Genomic DNA, 21,971 nt, shown 5'->3' with positions numbered 1-21,971 from the left:
CTGTATTTCTGGATGGTTTAGATGACGATGGATGAAGAGGAGTTCTCATGTTCCGTAAAATCAACAGAAATATGCTGATGTTGGAGTGGGTGTTTCTTTGTGTTTTAAATGAATGCTTTTTGCCTGGAACCAAGGTAATTGATCTGTAGGTTTTCTGCTGTGGTTTGCAAGCTATCATTTTTTATGTTGCCTGTGATGTTTTTGATACTGTCTGTGATGTCAAGAAAAATGATGTTGTACAGAAATATTTCAAAAGCAGTTTGAAGGGGCTCTGATAATTTTTGAATTTATGATAGAAGCAAGGGTGAAGTCCAGGTTTCTATGGCAGATAGGGAAGACATCACTTACAGGCTTGAGGATACAAGTAATTAAAATCTTAGAAGTAGCTTATGAAAATATTTGGCCTGGCTTATGACCACATTGTTGCCTCTACCTGTGTGCAGTATTAGGAGAAAGTGTTAGCTTTGAAAACAAAGTTGTCTGGGTGAACATCAAATAAATGGGTCTGATGATGCATTTCAGCTGAAATCCTGTATGCTTATCTTGCTCTTTTCTTAAGAGTAAAGACAGGCTTTTATGCTGCATAATGTTGAAATGTGGTCTAACGATGTGTCAGCTAGACCCAGGGGAGTGTTAGCTGGGAAGTGCTTCATGCTGTCTAGTTTATGCAGGAAGTTTTTGTGTGAGTAATGTTTGAGTGGGGTGTAAGGGAGCAGGAATTATGGTTTTATGATAGCTTTGAAGAGTACTGGTAGCTTCTCAGTGAATGTGTTATAAATTTAGAAAGACACCTCATCTGCAGATATCGAGGAGACTGTATATATATTCCTGAAGTAGTAAATTGGGCAATGCATTGTGGGTTTTTTCCCTTGAATTAGTGGTTTGATTATATTTTTGAACCTGAACATGAAGAAGATAGCAGAGTCTTTTTGTGTTCCCTGTAATAGGTAGAGCCTGCAAATCAACAAATAGCGTGCTATGTTGCCTAAGGATAACGTAGGTTGTCCTTTGCTGATTTAATTGTAATTTGGTGGTTGAAGCTTAAGGAGTGCAGAGTTCTTTCAAATCAGCATGTCGTGATGGTGGTGCTTGTAGCTTATATAGCTGCTGATTCTTTCCCTAAAATAATCACAGGACCATGGAATCATTTAGACTGGAAAAGACCCTTAAGATCATCAAGTCCAACCATTAAACCAGCACTACGAGATCGATCTGCCGCTAAACCACGTCCCCAAATGTCACATCTGTACATCTTTTAAATAAATCCAAGGATGGTGACTCAACCACTTCCTATAGTGTTCAAAGGCCAGAGGAGAAATGTGACAGGCACTGTTCACTATAAGATGTCCAGTAGGAAAAGATTTTTCTGTGTTGCTAACCCTCCTTGGAGTGCATGTAGGGAAGTGTCCTGTTGCATGTTGATACTGGTAGTGAAAATTTTTTATTATGGATTTGGCTAAAGCTTCCTCTAATTCTCCATATATTCATGCATTATATATACTAAGGCAATTATTATAGGAAACCTCTTTCATTCCATAGATCTCTGGTGCAGGTCTGTGAAGATATGAACATATGAACGTAGTCAATCAGTAGAACCACCTAAAAATAGACTTTAATGTAATAGGTCTAAATTCTGTGTGGAATGTACCTGTAAACGATGAAGAGGATCAGATGTTTGAGTTTGCAAAAACACTTGAACTCTTTTGTATGAAGATTATCCTTCAGTGTTGATTTTGTGTAGCACAATTGACTCCTGGTCTTAGTGTAAGGATCTTAAGTGATATTGCAATGGGAATAATGATAAAAGGAAAGAAGAGGTGATGCTTCTGACCATAATCAATTCCAAGGTTGTACTTCTGCTATGGTGCAGTGGAAAAACCAGAGAGAACAGTGGTCATCACAGTGTCTTGCAGGTAATGCACAACCTTACTTGTATCATTTAGCTGGACACTGGTGTACTAAAATTCTGGAGAGGTGAATGTATCCCAGTAATACTGTTTTTTGTTTCTTTGTGCCACTGAACTGAAATTCTGTATTCCTTGATATGGTTCAACATTTTTGCTTGTATAAACTGACACAGTTTCTTTGAAGTTCAGAGTTGTTCTCTCTGTGGGATAGATCGCTAATTTTCCTCAGAAGACGAGAACAAAGAACCTATGTCATTCAGAGGCAAAATGAGGTGAACCATATACTCAGATATGCCCAGAGTTTCAGTGACCCTGAAGGAAGTGGCAGTGTTAGTTTTGTTAGCCTCAATCTCTCCTGGTAATCAGAACTGAGGGTATGTGGTGAGTTTGGTTACTTCCATTCCAGTTACACAGTTGCATCTTGCAGCCTTTTTGTGCTTAAGGTCGTGTTGGCTGGCACTGCAGATTTATCCTATTCTATTAAAGATTCTTCCAATTGTATCCATTAGTTCAACTAGTATTCTCTTTCTCGTGCTGTTGTGTGCTTTGCTGATGTGCTTTGACATCCTACTCCTGAGGAGGTTTTTGAAGACAACCTTTAGAGAGTTTTACAAGTATGTTCTACGAGAGTAATGTAGGAAATAACTGTCAGTTTGTACTATGAACTGCTGCTGTACTGTTAATGAAATAAGCATGTCAATTTAAACAAATTCTCTGATGTTTCCCAGTGCTAATATCATCTCATACTGTGGGAACACATGGTGATTTTTATTTTTTTTTCTTCTGAGAACAAGTGATTTAAACTATTGCCAGATTTTTTTTTTTCATTTTGGGCAGTTCTTAAATGTTGAAATACTATAAGTTGAACTCACAGCAAGCTTCAGACCTCACTTGTTCATTTGTACATTGCAGGATTTTTCCCCAACTCCCAGTTCGTGTTCTCATTATTGTGTTCTCATATTCTTTGGATTTTCTAGTGTGTCTGCTCTGAAGTGCCAAAAACTTAATTGTATGTATCTTATTATCCACTGATCACCATCAAATGTACATCTGGAACAGAATGTTCTGCTTTGTGGTTCTAATATGCCTATGCCTTGATTCTTCAGAAAGATAGAAATTCTCCTATTGTATTTGGAATCTTGGATTACCAGCATGTGAATTTTAAGGTGCTGAGAGACTCCAAGTGGGTACAGCAAAGTCTGAGTATCTCTCTGGATTTGAGCTCCAGAATATGGAGTGAAGGTGCTTATTTAAGTTGGAAAGATTTTTGTTTCTTAAGGTTATATTATTAAAAATTGCATGTTAACACATATTCAGAGACAGTTTGCTGTGATATGGAGTGAGAGGAAGAGATAATGTCTTCCAGTGCTCTTGCTAATGACTCAATAAAGAACTGAGCTTGGATATATAAGGAACTGATTTTAGGGTTATAGAGAACTTTTGCCATATGACAAACTATACATAATGTCTGAAAAATGCAATAAGTGGTCTGTCTTTAAGAATAAGCAGATTGTAGTCCTTGTTTGCTTTGATTCCTACAACTTCTGCTATCTACTACTACTACTATCTTTAATAGAAGTGGGAAAGAAGCAGAAGAAAAGGTATATATCCAGTAGCAAGAAGGTGCCTGAGGCAGGATGAAGACCCATTTTTGTATGAGAGAGGAACCTGAGATGTGATGTTTGAGCAAAAACTATTATTGTATCTTTTTTTTTTAAAAGGTCTGATATGGAATTGCTTTACAAAAAATATTTCTCAATTTTTTTTGGTAATATCCTTTTTCTACCTAACTGCAGAGATTCCTGATAGGCAGGAAGTCACCACGTATTTCACATTTGTCTTATTGTGTTTCATTTCCCTTTGATAGTACACAGAAATCTAAAATCCAAACTGTAATGGTAATCACAAATTATATGTAATAAAACATGCCACACTATTCTCTCCTAACAAAGATGTCATCCTCTCTGTCTCTAAAATACTCAGACTGCCTATATTTCTGACTGTCTTTTTTTTCCTTCCTTTCTCCTTAAAGAACTACATGACTACAACAGTTAAGCAAGCAAAATCTATTCCATACTTATATTCTGCAAGTTTATGGGAAAAAAAATAAATGAGTTTGTGTAGAAACTATCTCTGCACAATCTGTTTTGTGAACCCTGACAGCAATACTCACTTTGCTTGGTCACAAATTCAGCACCATAAAGGCACTGACAGCCAGGATTTTCGGTTGGATTGGTACAGCTTTTGGGCATAGAGCAGGTTTGTTCATAGCTGTGACTGGATAAGCATCTATGATCCTCTTAGAGCCATGAAAAAATGTATCAGCTGTTTGTAAAATCTGTGTCTGCAGAGAAGTAACTGATGTTTGTGTAACTTAAGCTCTTTCTGTGTTGGCTGATTAGAAACTCAATTTAATTTACACTTTCTGCTATCAGGCAGTAGTGTTTTATAACTCCCTTTACAGATGTCAGGTATCTATTTGCTCTTACCCTGTCAAAAACTTCCTTTTGGTCGCTGACAGATCTCTCTTTTCTCACATTTGTGCCATGTCACTACTACAGTGCAGATTGGACAGATTTTTTGAAAGATTCTACTTTCTTCTCCTATTGTGTCAGGTTGTCTGCCTGGAATTCAGTCACAAACAAATTTCAGTTCAAGGAAGAAACCGGGACTGGATTTAGATACGGTCAGTGCATTGCAGCCATTCCTTAACTGATTTCAGGCTTATCCTTTTACATCATTCACCTGAAATCCTGTCACCACTGAGCTGAACACTGTTGCATCATCATCACTGGTTACCATGTGTTTAGCGTGAGAACAGTTGCACAAAACACTTCTGTTCCCTCACAGGAACATGGGATTTCTCCTGTGACAGGAGAATGGCTGTGACCATATGGAATCAGGGAGGTAGGGCTATAAGAGAGAGCATCTAAATAAAAGGGCAGATATCAAAACAAGAAAGCAATGGAACCAGAAGTAGAAACAACAGAGCCAGCCTGGAAGGATAGCAGCTCAGATAATTCGATTTTCTTTGTCAGTATGTATTGTTGATATTTAATCTCTGATATTAGTATAGTCTACAGATTTTTGGAGTGTTTTACAGAAAGCAAAATATTGTCCCTTGTCTCAAGACCTGACCCTAGACTATCATAAAAAACAGTGACAGCCAAAAAAATAGTTGTGCAGAATACACAATATGAAGCAAGAGATTCTGTGTGAAGTCTGGGTGAAGTTTGTGAACAATGTCTGGCATGGCATGAGTGGGAAAACTCACCAGAACGGGCAAGAGTGGGCAAAAAAAGAGAGAGACAGTTACAAAGGGAAGCAGAAAGGAGGAATACTGAAAGACAGAAGTCCCTTTGCAAGTAGCAAACAGGACATGGAGATGTTTGGTTTTCGGGGGTTTCTTTGATTTTTTTTCTTTTATTCTTTTCTGGATTCATGGTGTTACACATTTTCATCTGAAATTGGTTGGTGCCCATTTACAAATAGAAAATAAGCTTTGTAGCTCTCTGGGGTCACTAATTCACCATGAGGCACGGGAGGGGGTAGAATTTCTGATTCAAACAAAAATTATGTTTTAAGGTTATGTCTACACATCTACATCTTGAAATTTCTGGTATAACAAGGCAACGCAAAAACCCGAGGAATTTTTAATCTTATTCGTGTTGAATAGGGATATTTTGTGTTATTATGCAGCAGGTAAAGCATTTTGTGTCCTTACAAACCATCAGTTTTACCTGCTGGCATCTTAGCTGTGTCAGAGATGTCCCTCAGAATGAGAGATCGTAGGCACACACAGTGCTGCTCACTCCTGCCCCTCCCAAAACGGCCTGATGACAAAATGCTTCCCCATGGGGCAAAAGCCTACAGCTCCTGGTATTCCCAGGTGGTCTCCCATCCAAGTACTAACCAGGCCCAACCCAGCTTAGCTTCCGAGATCAGACGGGATCGGGTGTTTTCGGGGTGGTATGGCCGTAGGCATCTCCAAGTTTGACAACGCCGCTCTTCCCCGACAGATGCCACACTCTCGCCCTCCCAAAACACCACTGCTCGACCATGGCATGGGGACAGGAACGATGGGCCCAAATACACCCCCCCAACCTCCTACTTCGACCCACATCCCCCCCCAAAGCCACCACCACCACCCACACCAAAACACACACAGCGCCGCTCGCTCCTGCCCCTCCCAAAAGGCCCCAACAGTAAAAGACGTGATGCTTCCCTGTGGGCCAAAAAGCCTACAGCTCCCGGTATTCCCAGGTGGTCTCCTATCCAAGTACTAACTGGGCCCGACCCAGCTTAGATTCCGAGATCAGCTGGGATCGGGCGTTCTCAGGGTAGTATGACCCTGTAGGCGCCCTAGAAGTTGACAACGCCGCTCTTCTCTGACAGCCAACACACCACCACCCACAGCTACACCACCAAGCACCCACAGCACGGAGATGGGTACCACGGGCACCTACACCCAATCACGAGTCCCTAATTTGGCACACACCCTCTCCACCCCACCCCCCCAGCTGCCACCACGACCCACACTAAAACACACCCAGTGCCGCTCGCTCTTGCCCCTCCCAAAGGGCCCAGTTGGACAAGAGTGGTCAGTGAGTTAGAGCAACCTTGGTCAGGTGAGTCGGTGTCAGCATAGGGGCAGGCTGTGGACTCCCTTTGGCTGGGAGGGTAAAAGTGACATATGTGGCAACACCGAGTTTCTTCCCTCCCAGAACTGCACCAAGTGACGTTTTGGCATCTCTGATCTTCTGTTTCTGTCTGCTTAGAATGGCCTTGCACAGATTGCAGGGTTAGTTTTGGAAACTAGAATTTGAGTAGCCTTTTAGGGTTAACTTTTTTACTTTTTTCCCCCTTTCGTGATTATGACACTGTAGATGAAGGCTTGCTGACAGTACACTTTTATTCCTTGGTTGAATTTTGACTTTTAATCAGTTGAGAAATGAAGCAAAAAAGGTTGTGAAATAATGTTTCTTATTCACCAAAGTGACAGCTTTTATTCTGTTTGTCAGGCAATCCAGCAAGTCTTTTAAATTATGGTTTTGAGGTAGTTATGGGAGATAGTAGCTGGTTTCTATTCCAGTTTGTAGATCCAAAATTAGCAGATTTATCATGTGACTGACAGTTTGAATGTGCTAGGTACTCAAATTCTGCCAGGTGCATGGACTCTGATCTGGTGTCACTATTTCCCTGGTCTCGTAAATTGCTGTTAAATGAGGAAACTGGACTTTTTCTGGTTTTGCTGCTTCACAGACTTGAAAATTTGTTCAAAATTTATGTACCATGCTGACAGTTGAGAGCACTGAATGTGAGAATATCTTTACCAGATTCAGTGTTTTATATCTATTCTCCAGATGTTGAGCAAACATCTACTCAATATGGTGTAACTACAAATCAAGCTTAAAATTCTTTTACCCGTGTATTTTCTGTCACTGAATATTGAGAGGCACCTCCAGCTCTGATCCATTTTTCAGTTTTTTTACCTGCTCTGTCTTCAGTAAGTTCTTGAGCACACGAAGAGTGAGTAGTGTAGCATACTTTGGAAACCATGAGATAGTCATCTCTTATGTGTATCACATGTAAGGGAAGGCATATTGGTCTAGAATGCTTCTAAAGCAGAATGAATAAAAAATTTGGCTCCTTTCACTGACCTGGTTGAATTTCCTCAGCTGGCAGCTAACAAAAGGTACTGTCAGCTAGCAGACTGTACAGTGAGTTAGTGACAAGAGACATGCAGAAGCAGAAGGTACTGGTTTTACAGTTCTATTCAGAAAAGTATTATACAACAGAGTTGCTTTGAGAGCCAAGTATGAAGAATTAGAGCATATATAGATGAGAAGTATGTCAACGTACTTCATATTCAGCATCCTCATGAATATTTTAATCTCCAGGCAAACTAAAATGACACCCATTACGAGTGGTGTGCCAGGGGATGTGTGAACTGTACAGCTGTTTCCACATTGCCTTTCCTACTGTATCCCTGCAGTGTTTTTGTGAGTGAGAATGCTATAGGAAGAGTTTTTATCTTGCATCACTATTCAAAACTTTTGGATTCCAGAATGGTTCTTGTTAGGGCATCACCAGCTCATGTAATTAGAAAGGTAACTCAACTAACTGTTACCGTAAATGTGGTCACTAAAAATAAGTGTTCCAGCCTTTTTTATCCATGATGCTTGTTTTATATTGTCTTATGGCTCAAGCAACTTCCTTTGGACCACCAAGTTGGATGGGGCTGTGAATGTGGTCTAGTGGAAGATGTTAGACGGCAGGGGGGTTAGAACTGGATGATCTTTAAGATCCCTTCCAACCCAAACCATTCTACGATTCTATGAGTGCATATGCATATCTCAACAAGTTCTTTATGAGCATAAATATGTAGGCATATAGTGTCACAGATCTGACTGGTGAAATATTCCTGTTGAAGTAGTTTCTTCTAGCTGTGGCAAGGGCTTGTCTGTTGGACTCCCATTTCAATAACCACAGTTATGACTGGTGATGTGAGCAGTTCTTACTCCTTTTTTAATTTCCATATGTTTTCAGATAGAAATGTATGTAGAGGTCTTTATATCACCTTTTCTTGTTCAATGTACGGATAATCAGAGAGCTTTGGTATAATTTCTGACAAAATGTAGCACAACAGAAATGTATTTTTGTTTAATCAGGGCCTTTAAGGAGATATAATTTGTAAGGTGGGAAATAAAATAAGGATGTCGTAGTGAAGTGAATAAACCTGTATTACAAAGCTATAGTAATAATTTCAATGGCACTATAATGAAATGATAAGTGAGACGTGGACATTTTTAAATCAAAATGCTTTTCTCTATTTTAAAATATTTAACACCTGAATTTGAAATCCATAATAAGAATTAGAAAATAAGCTCCATTTTAAGATTGATTTATTTCAGTGTTAGAACCATAAGTCTTATACACAGCATTTAAGAACAAGCACTTTCTAGTAAAGTACACTAAATAAAGAGTATTGTTCAAGCAGAGAGAGCATGACATATCTTCTCTGTTTTTAACTGGATTTTGGCTGCCACCAGTTCATTAAATACATGAAAGTGTGTCCAGGGTGAACAGTGGGCCTGATTCCCAAAGAGTTTTCTTTTAAAAGAAAGCTGTCTTTCCTGATAACATGCTGAAATGTAAAAATAGAGCCACACATTTTGAACTTTTGTCTTAAAATCCTCCAGTTTTAATGGTATGTCTTTGAAGTTTAAGTGCTGCAGAATTCACTATTGACCTTGACAACAATGCTGAATTTTCATTCAAGGACTAAGATGATAATCCCAAACAATTCAGGCGCTTCTGTCCTCTCTCGTGTTACTTCATTCCAACACAGAAGAGATCACGTGTTGAATAAAAGGCAATGAGTTGCCTTTCTTTGGCAAAAATTTCCCAAAAATCCCAAAGTGGAACCTGCTTCAATTTAAAACGCACTGAGGTGATAGCTTAGTTTGATCTTTCTTTTTGGATTTGCTGCTTAGGTTTCATGTCCTCTTGGCATGAGAAGGGCCTCCAAAGGACACCAGCTGGAGGACTTTTCTGGCAAGGTGTTTGCTGTGTTAGGACACCTGTGTGTGACTCCTCTGTGCCCTTCACCACATGCAGTCTCTGCTCTCCCTTTCAGTGCTGGAAGGAATGTTTTGAACCCAATCAGTAATCTCTGCGGTGATGAGGAAGCTAATGGAAGGTCTTGCCGACTGATCTGTTTATTCTGTGAAACATCCATGGTGATGGTAGGAAAAAAAAAAGGATGACTTGTGTTGCAGTTGGAGAGACAGCTTGATTGCATTTTCTAATCCAGCTGTTCCCAGCTGATTGCAAGAAGCTGTGAGCTGATGCAAACACAAAACAAATAGCTGGAACCACATATGGAAACAAGAGAAGTGCAGCAGTCATCCATTAGGAAGCTGTGTTGGTCTCCTTAAGCCTCAGCTCTGAATATTGTCTCAGAGGCCGCTCCATTTCTCTGCATTTTGAGGAGAAATAGACCTGATCCAGAGTGTAGAGTTGCCATTCCTGACAATAGTCTGCAACTCTTCAGTGGGGTTATATTGGTTATTTTTTGGAGTTTCAGCATGCAGGCTTGATTCCAAACCTAATAAGGACATTGAAAGGCTCTTGTTTGTTGCGCTGTCCTTTGACTTGTACCGCTTGGGGCAAACTCTCTGCACGCTGGTGCATGTATGGAATTCTTTTGTTTTATACCATTTTCATGGAAAACATTCACTATATTTAAGGATATTTTCTGTAGTGATATTTTCACTCTAAAAATAATTTTTTTTTCTGTTTAAAAGTAATTGAAGAGAGGAATATGCATTGTTTATATGAATGTCTGCCTTTAGAAACTCAGAAGTTACATGTCAAAGGATTAAAAAAGTTAAGAATGAGAAAGTCTAATTTCATTCTAAAATTTGTACTGATAAGGGAGGTCAACATAAAATGCAAGCTAACAAAACCCATCAAAAAACACCTACCAGAATACACTTACAAAAGTTTGCTGAAAGCAAAATAACTTTTTCACTCTTTTTTTTTTGAGTAACTTGCCTGAAAGGAGACCTTAAGTAGAGAGAAGGTAAAGTACTTGGAATATTTTATGGTTAAACTTTCATAAACCACATTTACAGAAATTTTGCTCAATATAGGAAAAAAGGTTTGGCTTTTGATGTCCCTAAAAATGACTTCAGAAAATGCAATAGTGATAGTTACCTGAAACCTACGGCTTTGAAGATAGAGAAATTACTGTGAAAAGGATTTATATACACATCCATTTATGCTTTTCTTTGTATGTGTATATACACTTAGATATGTATCTGGGCACGTATATAGAGTGTGTCCCACTCCATGTGTTGGTGGTGATTGTTGAGGATGAGCTATCATTAGCATTCTTGTTAAATGTGATTTTCAAGGTTACCAATTCCCTCCACTGATGGAGATCTCAGCACTAAATAACCAGGATATTTCAAGTGCACAGCTCACTGCTTTGTTTAACAAGATCGGTTTCAGCTCTTTTCCTACTTGCTGTGCTGGGATGAAAGAAATGAGGCAAAATGCAAATGTCAGTGGCAAAACTACCTTACTTAGAAGGATCAAGTAATGCAGATATAAATAGCAGTGATTTGTAATAAACAGAAATACAGCTGGAGTCTTTCTGGAGGAAGGCAAAGATGACTGAACTTTGTCACTTTAAAAAGTAGGTGTAATATTACGTAGCTTTTCAGCAAGATTTTACTGCTGTATTTGTCACAATATGTATATGTAGGAATAGGTAAGGGGAATGTTTAAGTGTCCCTTAGATTTCTACAACATTCAGTGAATAGACTTCCTTTAATATAAAAAGCTGTTTGCTGAGTCTCCATTTCACAACCTGCCCTGGAAGACTGGAGGTTGGGAGCTTCTCTTCCTGTTTTAGGCTTCTGTTCTGTCATCTGAGAGCTAATAATAGCACTTAATTGAAGTAGTGGCTTAAAATAGGGTAAGCACCTTGAAAGGGATGTGTGTGCCACATCCAAAGAATCTTGAAAGTAAAGACCATCAAAAATTGTATAAGATCCCATCTCTAAGAGTGGGATTTAAAAAAAATACACTTTTTCTGTGGGTTTGACAGTCTATTCTGGGACAGAATGTAATGAAATTGATAAATGTGAAGTTTCACTGTTCATGAAAAGAGTTATTCCTGTATGGAAGGAATAATTTTAAGTATTTACTTGGTAAGTGCCTATTGAAATAAAAGCTTGGACTGTACTTTTTGACATAGGTATAAAAATTTTTTCTTTACTTTTTGGCATAGGTATAAAAATGAATGCCTGGTCCCTCAAGTGTATGACAACAGAGCATTGCTCATTGATCATTACAGTCTGAACTCATCCAGAATATTGGTGGTAAATGATGATCTAGGTTTATGTAAATCTGACTAGGAGGTTCATTTTTTTTCCTGCTAGAGTCAGCAAAGAGTCTTGTTAAATAGCTGTAATTACGTATATCTCTTGGTAGTCATGAATGTATATTCACATCTGCCTAAAATTTTTATCTCTGCTAAATAGGTTTGTTTCAAATTATTTACAGTTTTAAAAGGCATTTTTTAACACTAACAGTTACCTTGTCAAACTAACTGTAAACAGAATTTATAGGGAATGAATTTGTTTACTGCATTTTCTGTCTGTACAGCTGCCAGAGACAGGATAGTAAACTTTGAGGATTTTTCTGAGCTCATGTTGCAGTAAAGCTATCATTTTATTACAAGACCAGGAGTGATTGAGACTCCTTGTTATAAAAACAGGAAACTACATAAATTAAAAAATAAAGTAATAGTTGAGCAAGAGAAACAAGTGCAGGCTTTTAAATGCAAGTCCAAGCTGTTATTTGAGACCTTGAGACTGACTTTTACACTCAGCCTTTTCGTCGCAGTTCACAGATGTTCATTACTCTCTCCCTCTTATTCCTGCTCCCTTGAATCACCTGTTCTGCCAGTGATTGAAGTTTATCTTAAGAAGGCGTGTCATCAATGCTAACTTTGGTGTTCCAAGGGAAGGATTTTGTGTAGCAAGCACCAGAGAGAGGGCCTGGATGTGGTATTTGTATTTTATCATAGTAAAATGCATAATTGGCTGCCTGTAAACAAAAACTTCTCTCTGGTGAATAGCAAAAAAAATCATCAAGGCTATTAATTTACCCAGTGCAATGAATTTGCATATCGACTTTGTCAAGTAGTTGGACACCTTCCATTTAATAGAAGACAATGATAGAACTGCAGTCAAGATCCTTGTGTCCCAAAGTAAATATCCCTCTACAAAGGATTGCTTTAGTTCCTCCGTGGTATGTAAAGGACTGGGAATCAATCATAAAAGCCAAAGGTTTAAAGAAGCCTTTGATTTTCTGATTTGACAGAGAGAGAAAATTCAGAAAAACAGTGGTCAGAAACTGACGAAAATGTTTGCCCAGACAAACTTTCAGTGTTTTCTGACAATCTAACTCAGTAATTTTATGATGTAACTAATGAGATTAAAATATGAGAAAAGATTCTTAAAACTATTTAAAGTACTCTTACCCAGCTCGGATGAGTCTCATGTAGTCTTTTCGTCTTAAAAGGAGTTTGGTGATCAAGTAGTATGGATTAGCTGAGAGATTGTCTGCTCAAGTGTATTTTCAATATACATCCATGAACAATAGAGACAAAATATTTAACTGTTGAAAGATCATGTTTTTAAAATCCTTTGGCTTTGCATTTTTTTGTTCATTACTTCCTTAATGGAATTCAGGGGTGTTTATGTTGTGGCCTTTATGTGATGCCGTGTTGTGGCTGAACTAAATCAGAATGAGAGACACGATTCTGACAGGAGATTTGCTTTCTGCTATGTACTATTAGAGTGTAAATCACATATTATGTTCCTCCTAACACAAGGGTCAGTTGAGTGAAATTCCGTGGAGAGAGGAAAGTCAAGTCAGGCTGGATCTTTGATAGCCTTATTGCTTAGGCTGCTTCTTATGTGGTTTAACTAGTGAGTGCATAACTAGTGAGTGCATTAGTTTAACTTTGTTTATGCATGTGCCTAACATGATATTAGCTGGGTCGTAAAAGTTATATGCCTTATTAAAGAATAGAAGAATAAAGAATTGTTACCAAATGACAGAGTGGATGGTGTTGGAGAGCCACTGGTGTAGCTCACCTGTTCAAAGCAGAGTCAACTACAGCAGTTTGCTCAGGACAACTGGAAGAGTCTGGCTCTATCTTCTTTGCCACTCCCAGTAGATACTTAGGAACAGTGATAAGATTCACTTTAAGCCTTTTCCAGGCTAAACAATTCCAGCTTGCTCAGCTACTCCTTGTATGACATAGATGTTGGAGTCCCTAATCATCTTCATGGCTCCTCAGTGTAATTCCTCCAATGTGTCTGTAATTTTCTCGTACTGGGGAGCCTGGAGCTGGACTCAGCATTCCAGATGTGGCCTTAGTAGCAATAAGCAGTGCAGAAGGATCACTTCCCTTGCCCTGCTATCAAGAGTCTTCCTAAATGGATCCTAAAAGTAATCTTTGCAAAACTCTTCATCACCTTTAGCAAACAATTATTCTTGTTTGTGGGATGTATTTGATGTGTTATTTATGCAAAGTGGTGTAATTGAAATATTTCTGATTCATCTTCTCTTGTGTGGTTCCCAAGACATACATTGCCTACACTTTCTTTTACTTATTTTGACACTTGTACATTTTGGTTGGCTTTGTGACTAAGCTTCTGATGCTTGCATGCTTTCTGCTCTGTACTTGGTCAGTCAATGTCTACAATAAGCAAGAGTTAATATGAAAAAGAATTCCAATGTTTTGAATATTTACTTTGGTGCTTTAAAAAGCCATTTTTAGGACAACTAGTGGTTTGGTCAATTTATCTCTTGGGAAATACACTGCTGCTTTTCATGGATTAGCAGAAAACTTGTGTTATGTCTTGCTTTGTTCTTGGTAAAAGAAAAAATCAGGAAGAGGGTCTTAGGACACTGTGCATTTGGAATGTTTCTAAGACTTAGTGTGCTTTGTGGAATTTAGAAGTCAAAATTTATGTAGTCAGATTTGAACCACCAAAATAAGTGGTTCAATGCATAGGAAGTAATGATTATTTTTATAACTGAAGGTTGCACAAAACATTTAGAAATTTAAGGAGAATTTTAGGACCCCAGCTTTAAAAGCCCAGTTTGCAAACCACAACCTGTATTTTTTCATGTTTTCAAAATTTGTATCTGTGTATATGTAACAATTTCTTTCATTATCAGGAAATGGTAAAAAAAAATTGTGAAGTGGTTGTGTTTCTAGATATGTTATTAGAATTGGATTATATGGTCTCAGAGAATGATTAAATAACTTGACTCTAGATAATTGGGCAATTGTTGATTGAACCACTTGGTGAAAGTGTCCTTAATCATGACAGAAAAAGTAAAAGCCTCTCCACTGCACCAAATGCACAGAGAGTTGCTTTATGAAATAGCTTTTTGTCACATCCAGTTTGTTGGGTTTTTTTTGAAGTTACTTAATTTTCTTCTCCCACCCCTTAAAAATAAGTGTTTATTTCCTATGGAGCTGGAGTTCAGAAGTAGTGGTGCATGCTGTCTTCTGCAAATGAGGTGCTACATGTCTCCTTTTGATGTCTTATTTTTTCTTATGACAAACTCTTTCCCTTTATAACAGTATCTTTCTCAGTGGAAAAAAAGGAAATGGTAGACTTGAGGCTCAGGAATATGCCATGATAAATGCTGGATACCCTCTAAAATGCATAACCCCTGTGTTTGTAATTACTGCAGTGCTGCATATGATGCCGTCCTTGACAGAAATGTGGCCATTAAGAAGCTCAGCAGACCATTTCAGAACCAAACTCACGCCAAGCGAGCTTACAGGGAGCTGGTCCTCATGAAGTGTGTGAATCATAAAAATGTAAGTTTTCAGTAGGTGGCTGGAGAAGTGATGTGTATATTGGTTTGTTAGGAAGAAAGTTGTTTTGTTAGGTTCCTTTTTAAGACAAAAGAAATGAAAAGTAAATTATGCTTGAGGGCTACAGTCCATCTGGTATTATACATCCACATGAGAGAGTGAGGATGTTCCATGTGCTTATTTAAAGGCTATGCCAAATGTGGGTGTCCTGGCAGGGTTAGGGTAGTAGAAGAGGAGAGAGCAGAAAGGGTTCTTGTCAGCTCCTTATCCAGAAATGCGTAAGTGGTTGTTGGAATCTTGGTTCCACCCTCTTACCACTGGTATTTGTGACTCAAAAGCAGTGTCTTCTGCATTGGAATATCCATGCACACTCCTTGTTCTGGACTTCATCTGAAACCAACTCATACAAATGCTTTGTATAGGTTGTACAAAACTGCCAAAGAAAATTAAGAACCAAAAGCATATATTTGTGAGTAAGCTAATGTTGTGGAGCCAGGAACTCTGAAACTTCAGCACATTGTGCTGTTCCTTCTAATCCCAGTGATCTTGTTGAAAAAAAACAGCACAAGCAGCTTCTAGACTTTCCTACTTCTTGCACTCACTACCTGTTGTATCGCAGTTATTATACATAATGAATGAAAATATTCCTACGTTGCAGAAAAAGTGTTATTCCAGGGCTGTGTGTTAATTGTAACCATTATTGTTAGAACTATCTGCCTGCCTGTAGAAACTTGGTTTTTTTGTAGTGAAATAACAGGATTGCCACATTGCATTGTCAAGGGATCTCCCAGGGATTTCATTTTCCTCCAGTTCCTCAATTTCTCCTATGGCCTGCTGCCATATCTGTGTGCCCATTCCTTTTCATTAGCAGTGAATTTTTCAGGTTGCAATGTCTACCCTTGCCTCAGATCCTGCAATGACTCCTTCTCCTTATGCAAAGCAAAAATAAGCTTGAAAAGTGTGATGTTAAGGTGAGATTTTATACTTTATCCCAAATTCACATGAAAAGAAAGAGGACTGACTCTAAAATGGCAAACAGCAGGACTTGTCACTCTAGTATCCTCTGCCCCACTTCTGGGCATTAATTTATCCTTACATTCCCACTGTGTTGATCGGGACTGTACCTGTCTCTTCCCTTGATGGAAGCTACTCTCAGCCAGACCAATGAATGGGGATTCGAAAATGCAGGAATAAGTGAGGAGTTCTCCCTGTAGGCAGGAGAATAATGCATTCTCACTTCAGTTTTTAGTGGACTAGAAAGAGCAGAGGGCAGCAGGAGAGGCAATAATTTCAAATACATAATTTTAAACGTGCTGCATGAGAGCTGCTAGCAGCACCACATTGGTTGGGTCAGAGTTTCAATCTGTCTGTACAGAGAAGTGGAAAGGAAGGAGAGGATTGTAAAGGCATCTGTGCAGAGGTAAGATTCAGTCAGAGTATGTGGAGTAAAGAGAAAGAATATTGAACCCTTTTTGTTAGAAAACCTAGATGGGTGATAGAGGTGGAGAGGGAGACATTTAGATGTTGTCTTCAAGACAGCTGTGCTGATCTCATCTACCTCTGTTACCTGCACAGAAGGAAAGCATGAGAAGTTCAGATCTGTGAGGTCACATGTTTCCTCCGTGCTGTTTCACACATTCTTCAGTGCCTTTACAACAGCCCAGTCCATTTAAAATCAAACAGAAACCAAAGAGAACCAAAAAAAAAAAAAAGGTAAAAAAGGAGTTGAAGGAGTTGCAGCATGCAAGATGCCTTTGCTCAGGATTTGTCTACTGTTTTAAAGTGCTTCTTCTAAAAAGTGGTACCTCTCATGGTGGAATTTGTGTCAGCCAGTGTATGTGTGTGTGTATGTGACCTGAGAGGAATTAAAGCCACGTCAGAGAGAAGGAAGGACTTATGTTTAATAAGATGGTCCTTGATTATTGGTACCCTCAGGTTAGTAGTTCTCATAAATAAGAAATTTCTGACTGTAGCACAAGGACTGCTATGCTAGATTGAGCTGAACTTGGTCTTTGAACCCGTAACTTCAAAATTCAGAGGACTTTCTCACCATTAGCATTTTAGTTTGTCACTGGTTATCCTTCTTTCAGACCATTTCAAGTGCACCTTGAAGAAATCTTAGAGATCTGTGGTGTTTTATTTTGAACATTGCCAAATTTTTACTGACCCATACAGTGAGACGTGTTAATATAACTTGAGCAGTGAAAAACAGTTTATCCTTTAACACATTTCAAAATGGATTCGACTGATTATGTGTATCACTTCTCTTCATTCTTTTGTCTTACTTTACTTTTCAGATTATCAGTTTATTAAATGTCTTCACACCACAGAAATCTCTGGAGGAGTTCCAGGATGTGTAAGTAACAGAGGCAGTAATTAAGCTAAAGCTTTAGGGGCATTATACTGTACCTTAAATGTAATAACTCAGCAAAACACAAAGGTTATAAGCACCTCCAGACAAGATCGTGCGAGTCTACTGGGTAGACACACAGTCTGCATTCCCATACTGAGACATCTTTTGACACTTATAAAGTGACAAATAATGGCTTTCATATCTGTTTTGGTATGACTTTCGACTGAGTAAAATTACTTGCCTGGGAAATTATGCCAGGTGTAGAAGACAACTGGCATCTCTGTTGGAACCTTGCACTATTGCACAGCCACTACTGTGCATAGTACAAACCTGCTGTGAATGAAATTTTAAACAGTCTGTGTTTTATATAGTTCTCCTTTTATCTTTCTGGCTTTTCCATATTCTCTTTACATTGGGTGGAAATGTATGCCATTCTGTAGTCTGATATTAGCAGTAACCTATTAGTTGTAATGAGAATTTCGTGAAGTTATGCAATCTTAGGAGGATTTTTGGAGGCATTTTGCATGGGGATGCTTATTTTAGCCTCTCAGACATCTCTGTTTCTCTCAGATTCTTACATGTACTTTAGTAGCCATTCCTTGCAATGCTCAAAGGCCACGCAGTTATGTCATTTGGTGCTTGTGGCTATTTTGTTTTCTGTGCATTTCCATGCTGTGCTGCCTGATTGCCCATGTAGGTTATAGTCTCTGTCATGGGAAACGCACCAAGGAAGGGCCAATAATCCACCAGTTTTGCTGGGATGCAAAAAGAGCGGTGTCTCTGCAGTGAGATACAAACACCCCCATGGCACCCTTGTGAGCAGGCCCAGTCTCCAGCTGTGTTACTCACAGTCATCACAAATAAAATGAATTTTGAAGCTAGGAAAGGCATTGTTACTTATTTGAGATAATGTTGTGATTCCTCTTCAACATTGATAATAACCCTATGACTTTGCTTTTCCATTCAGTTACCTGGTAATGGAATTAATGGATGCCAATCTGTGCCAGGTTATTCAGATGGAGCTAGACCATGAGCGAATGTCTTATCTACTGTACCAAATGCTCTGTGGTATCAAGCATCTTCACTCTGCAGGAATCATTCACAGGGTAAGGGACAGTTTGGTTTAAAACTTAAAGGCAGCATGTGAAATAATCATGAAGATTTTGAACACCACTTGACTTTCCTGTGTATTGTGGATCAAAGCCCTGCCTCCCAGTACAATAACTATAAGCCTAAGAGTCTTAGCCTATGCCCTTTGCAGAGTAACTCCATGCTTGTGTTAGGTTAATGTGTTTATTAAAAATAAATAATAATCAAATAATAAGCACTGGAAATCATCAAAGCAGTTATGGTCTCTGAAATGTGTAGATAAATGTTATTTTTCCTGACCGTGCAGCTGGCTGTATCTTCCATGCATGACATTCAGATTTTGAGTTGACATTGTAGTCTGGTCCAAGTATTCCTTGGTCAGGATCCAGAGAGGTCTTGGCATATGAAATTCATGTTTGCCATCATTTGCATGTAATAAAGCAAAGTAAAAGACTACTAAGTCTATGTTAAATGCATCCTCTCATTTTGCCTCTCCACCTCAGAGTGCTGTGCCTGGTAAGGATATGGAACCTGCTTATGAATGCCAGAAGCAACTCTGTGTGTGATTGTTGACAGCAGAGGGGAACAGTCCATGTGACTATGAGCAGGAGGGAATTTTGAATGGATTGAAAATACCCTGAATTAACTTCTTTATTGAAATGTGCTTTTACTAATTTAGAATTTCCAGATTTAAAAAAAAAACAAATCCAAAAATATTTCCCTTCCGCTATGAGAACTGGAAAAGAAGGGCTGATAAAATGGGTTACAAAGTGGATGTTGCTTTACAATACACAGAAGTCTCATTTCTTAGCATATTGTGTGTTTAGCAAGGGATGATAGATTTGGCTTTCAGATAGTCATCCACCAAAGGATGCGTTGAATTATTACAAATGAAGCATTAAGGTATCTCCACATGTACAGTTGGAAAGTTTCTATTAGGCTCACAGCATTAAAAAAAAAATAAAAATCCAAACAGTACTCTGATATTAATCCTAGTTTCTTGAACTAATTAATCTTGAATTAATTGCTAAATGCAATTAATTTAACACCAGTAGCCTCCTGCTATCCAAGTAAAGCTATCCAGGTAAAGCCCAACAGTATGCCAAGTTAGAACAACTTCCAGAACAGTTTGCTATAGAAAATAGTACCAAAATTTTGCTGTGTATTTACAGGTATTTCTGGTAGTAACTGTGTCAGAAGAGTAAAAGAATATTTGAAGGGCGACCTAAAGGATCAATCTATATAACAGCTGTGCCTGGCTTTATTAATGACAGTCATGTGTCTTTTCATTGTCTCTTGCAGGATTTAAAACCAAGTAATATTGTAGTAAAATCTGACTGCACGTTGAAGATTTTGGATTTTGGACTGGCCAGGACTGCAGGCACTAGCTTCATGATGACTCCATATGTGGTGACACGTTACTACAGAGCACCAGAGGTCATCTTGGGAATGGGCTACAAGGAGAACGGTAGGGCTGCAATTTCACAGCACAGTGTGACCTGAAGTGCAAGGTCTGCTTCTACAGTTGAAAGGGGCACCTGAAAGAGAAAATGTAAATAGAAATGACATCTTGAGTTAGAGCAGTTTCTCACTGCAGCTACAGAATGTATTTGGGATGTAATGCTGGTAAATATATCAGTGTGGGATTGCAGAGTAATAAGAAACTCCTTCTTAGTTGTGGTTGACCTTAACAAATACGGTTAGCTCTTTCTGACTAGAGTATCCTTGGCTCCTGTGGCTTTGAAAGAGTGTGGGAACCACTGGAATTGCTGAATGAGTGATGTGTTCCAAAGTTGAGTCTGGGTCTCTGAGCTGTTTAAAGGAAGAAGAAGAGGTACAAGCTGAAATAGCAATTCCTAACTCTTCCAGAATTTGTCCAAATCCAGAACTAGATCTGAATTTCAGGAATGATTTCCTTCTTCATGATAGATTTTACCAAAGTCCCAGGTTTTACTGACAGGTTTCATGTGGTCAAGATCTAGGTATAAATTTTGCAGTTTGAGTCTTTTTTTTTTTAATGACAGGTAGGCTTGCAGAGAAGAGGAAAAAGCTGTAACTAAAAGAAAGTGCATATAATTTGTATGTAATCTCCCTAGAAGTAAATAGAATTTTACTCTGAATAGTCTGTGAGAGATCTTGGTCCCTGGAAAGATTGTGAAAAGCAGGTGGGGGGGCTTGCTATAGAGAAATAGGTAAGGAAGAACTCACATTTTGCAGGGGATGAAGGGAAAGCTTTGTAAGTGATTCTCATTTTATAATGTAACTGAGAATTGCATCTGAGTGCCAGGTAGACCAGGAAAGGAGGGAATACACTATGACTCAGATTCTGCCATCAAAATCTAGCAGTTGTGTTTGACAAGGAGACTTTTGGATGGCAAATACAGGAATTTATTAAAAAGTACCCTACTTAATTTCTGTTGAAGAGGTTAGCTAACCTGAGGGAGAACTTCTGCTAATAGCCAACTGCACCCTGTAAAGGGCAGTGAGACAGATTTTGGGAGCTGATTCCATGACTTAAGAAGGCATAATCACATGACCTCTTCTGAAATTAGCAAGTCCCTCTATGAATTATTTGTAATGTTTATGAATTAAAAGTATACATTTTAATATAAAATTCTAAAAACTAAAGACTTGTTAGGCAGAGTCTAAGCATAGAGAATAATTTCTGAAAAAGGAATAATGTTCTGTAAATTATTTCCTAAATGAAATTTTTGCTGCGCCATTAGAAATTTGAACTACACTCAGCACCCTTTAGATAGTTCCTTAGTCAAAATCCAGAGTTTCTTCTATTGTCAAATTAATTCTTTTGCCTTTTTTTTTTCTCCAGACATTTAGTAGATGATTACCATTGTTGATGTTATTGTCCATGAAAGGACAGAGAAAGCATTTGCTTTTCACATGATTAAAACCTCACCAAGAAAAAGTTAGACATGCTTTTGTGACAAAGTACACAGCTGGGAAGGTTCTAAGAACGTTTGCCACATCCAAAGGCCCCGATCAGATGCCCATTGAAGTCACCATAAAGACTTCCTTTGACTTCCCTGGTCAATGAATCTGGCTTAAGATGAATGACCTTGTCTTGCTTGTACAAAGACAAAATCCAGTAAACAGAGAAAGAAAAGAAAATATTTGAAAATGAAGGTCAGCTGTCAGAGGAGCTGTTCTGCCTGGAGGCTCTGACCCAGCTCCCAAGGAAGTC

General features: G+C 38.6%; 1 protein-coding gene, 1 non-coding gene and 1 pseudogene across 15 annotated transcripts in view; 1 reads left to right on the top strand and 2 right to left on the bottom strand.

Annotated features, from left to right (window-relative positions):
* The window catches only part of MAPK10 (mitogen-activated protein kinase 10), a 198,023-nt gene that overhangs the window by 124,111 nt on the left and 51,941 nt on the right, over positions 1–21,971 (top strand). For all 14 annotated transcript variants that reach the window (XM_027692825.1, XM_027692823.1, XM_027692822.1 and 11 more), the window contains 4 exons: positions 15,204–15,333; positions 17,628–17,686; positions 18,651–18,789; positions 20,075–20,240. In XM_027692825.1, the coding sequence (XP_027548626.1) occupies positions 15,204–15,333; positions 17,628–17,686; positions 18,651–18,789; positions 20,075–20,240 (494 nt within the window). The remainder of the gene's footprint in view (positions 1–15,203; positions 15,334–17,627; positions 17,687–18,650; positions 18,790–20,074; positions 20,241–21,971) is intronic.
* Positions 5,772–5,890, bottom strand: LOC113972121. Its single transcript, XR_003535773.1, has one exon. It is a non-coding gene; the product is annotated as a 5S ribosomal RNA (ribosomal RNA).
* LOC113972122 lies at positions 6,146–6,266 on the bottom strand (annotated as a pseudogene).

The sequence above is a fragment of the Neopelma chrysocephalum genome, unplaced genomic scaffold (assembly GCF_003984885.1).
Source record: "Neopelma chrysocephalum unplaced genomic scaffold, ASM398488v2 Primary Assembly neopelma1_88, whole genome shotgun sequence".
In the NCBI taxonomy this organism is placed as follows: Eukaryota; Metazoa; Chordata; class Aves; order Passeriformes; family Pipridae; genus Neopelma; species Neopelma chrysocephalum.
Note: the sequence above shows the minus strand (reverse complement) of the source record. Positions and strands in the feature narration are given on the sequence as shown.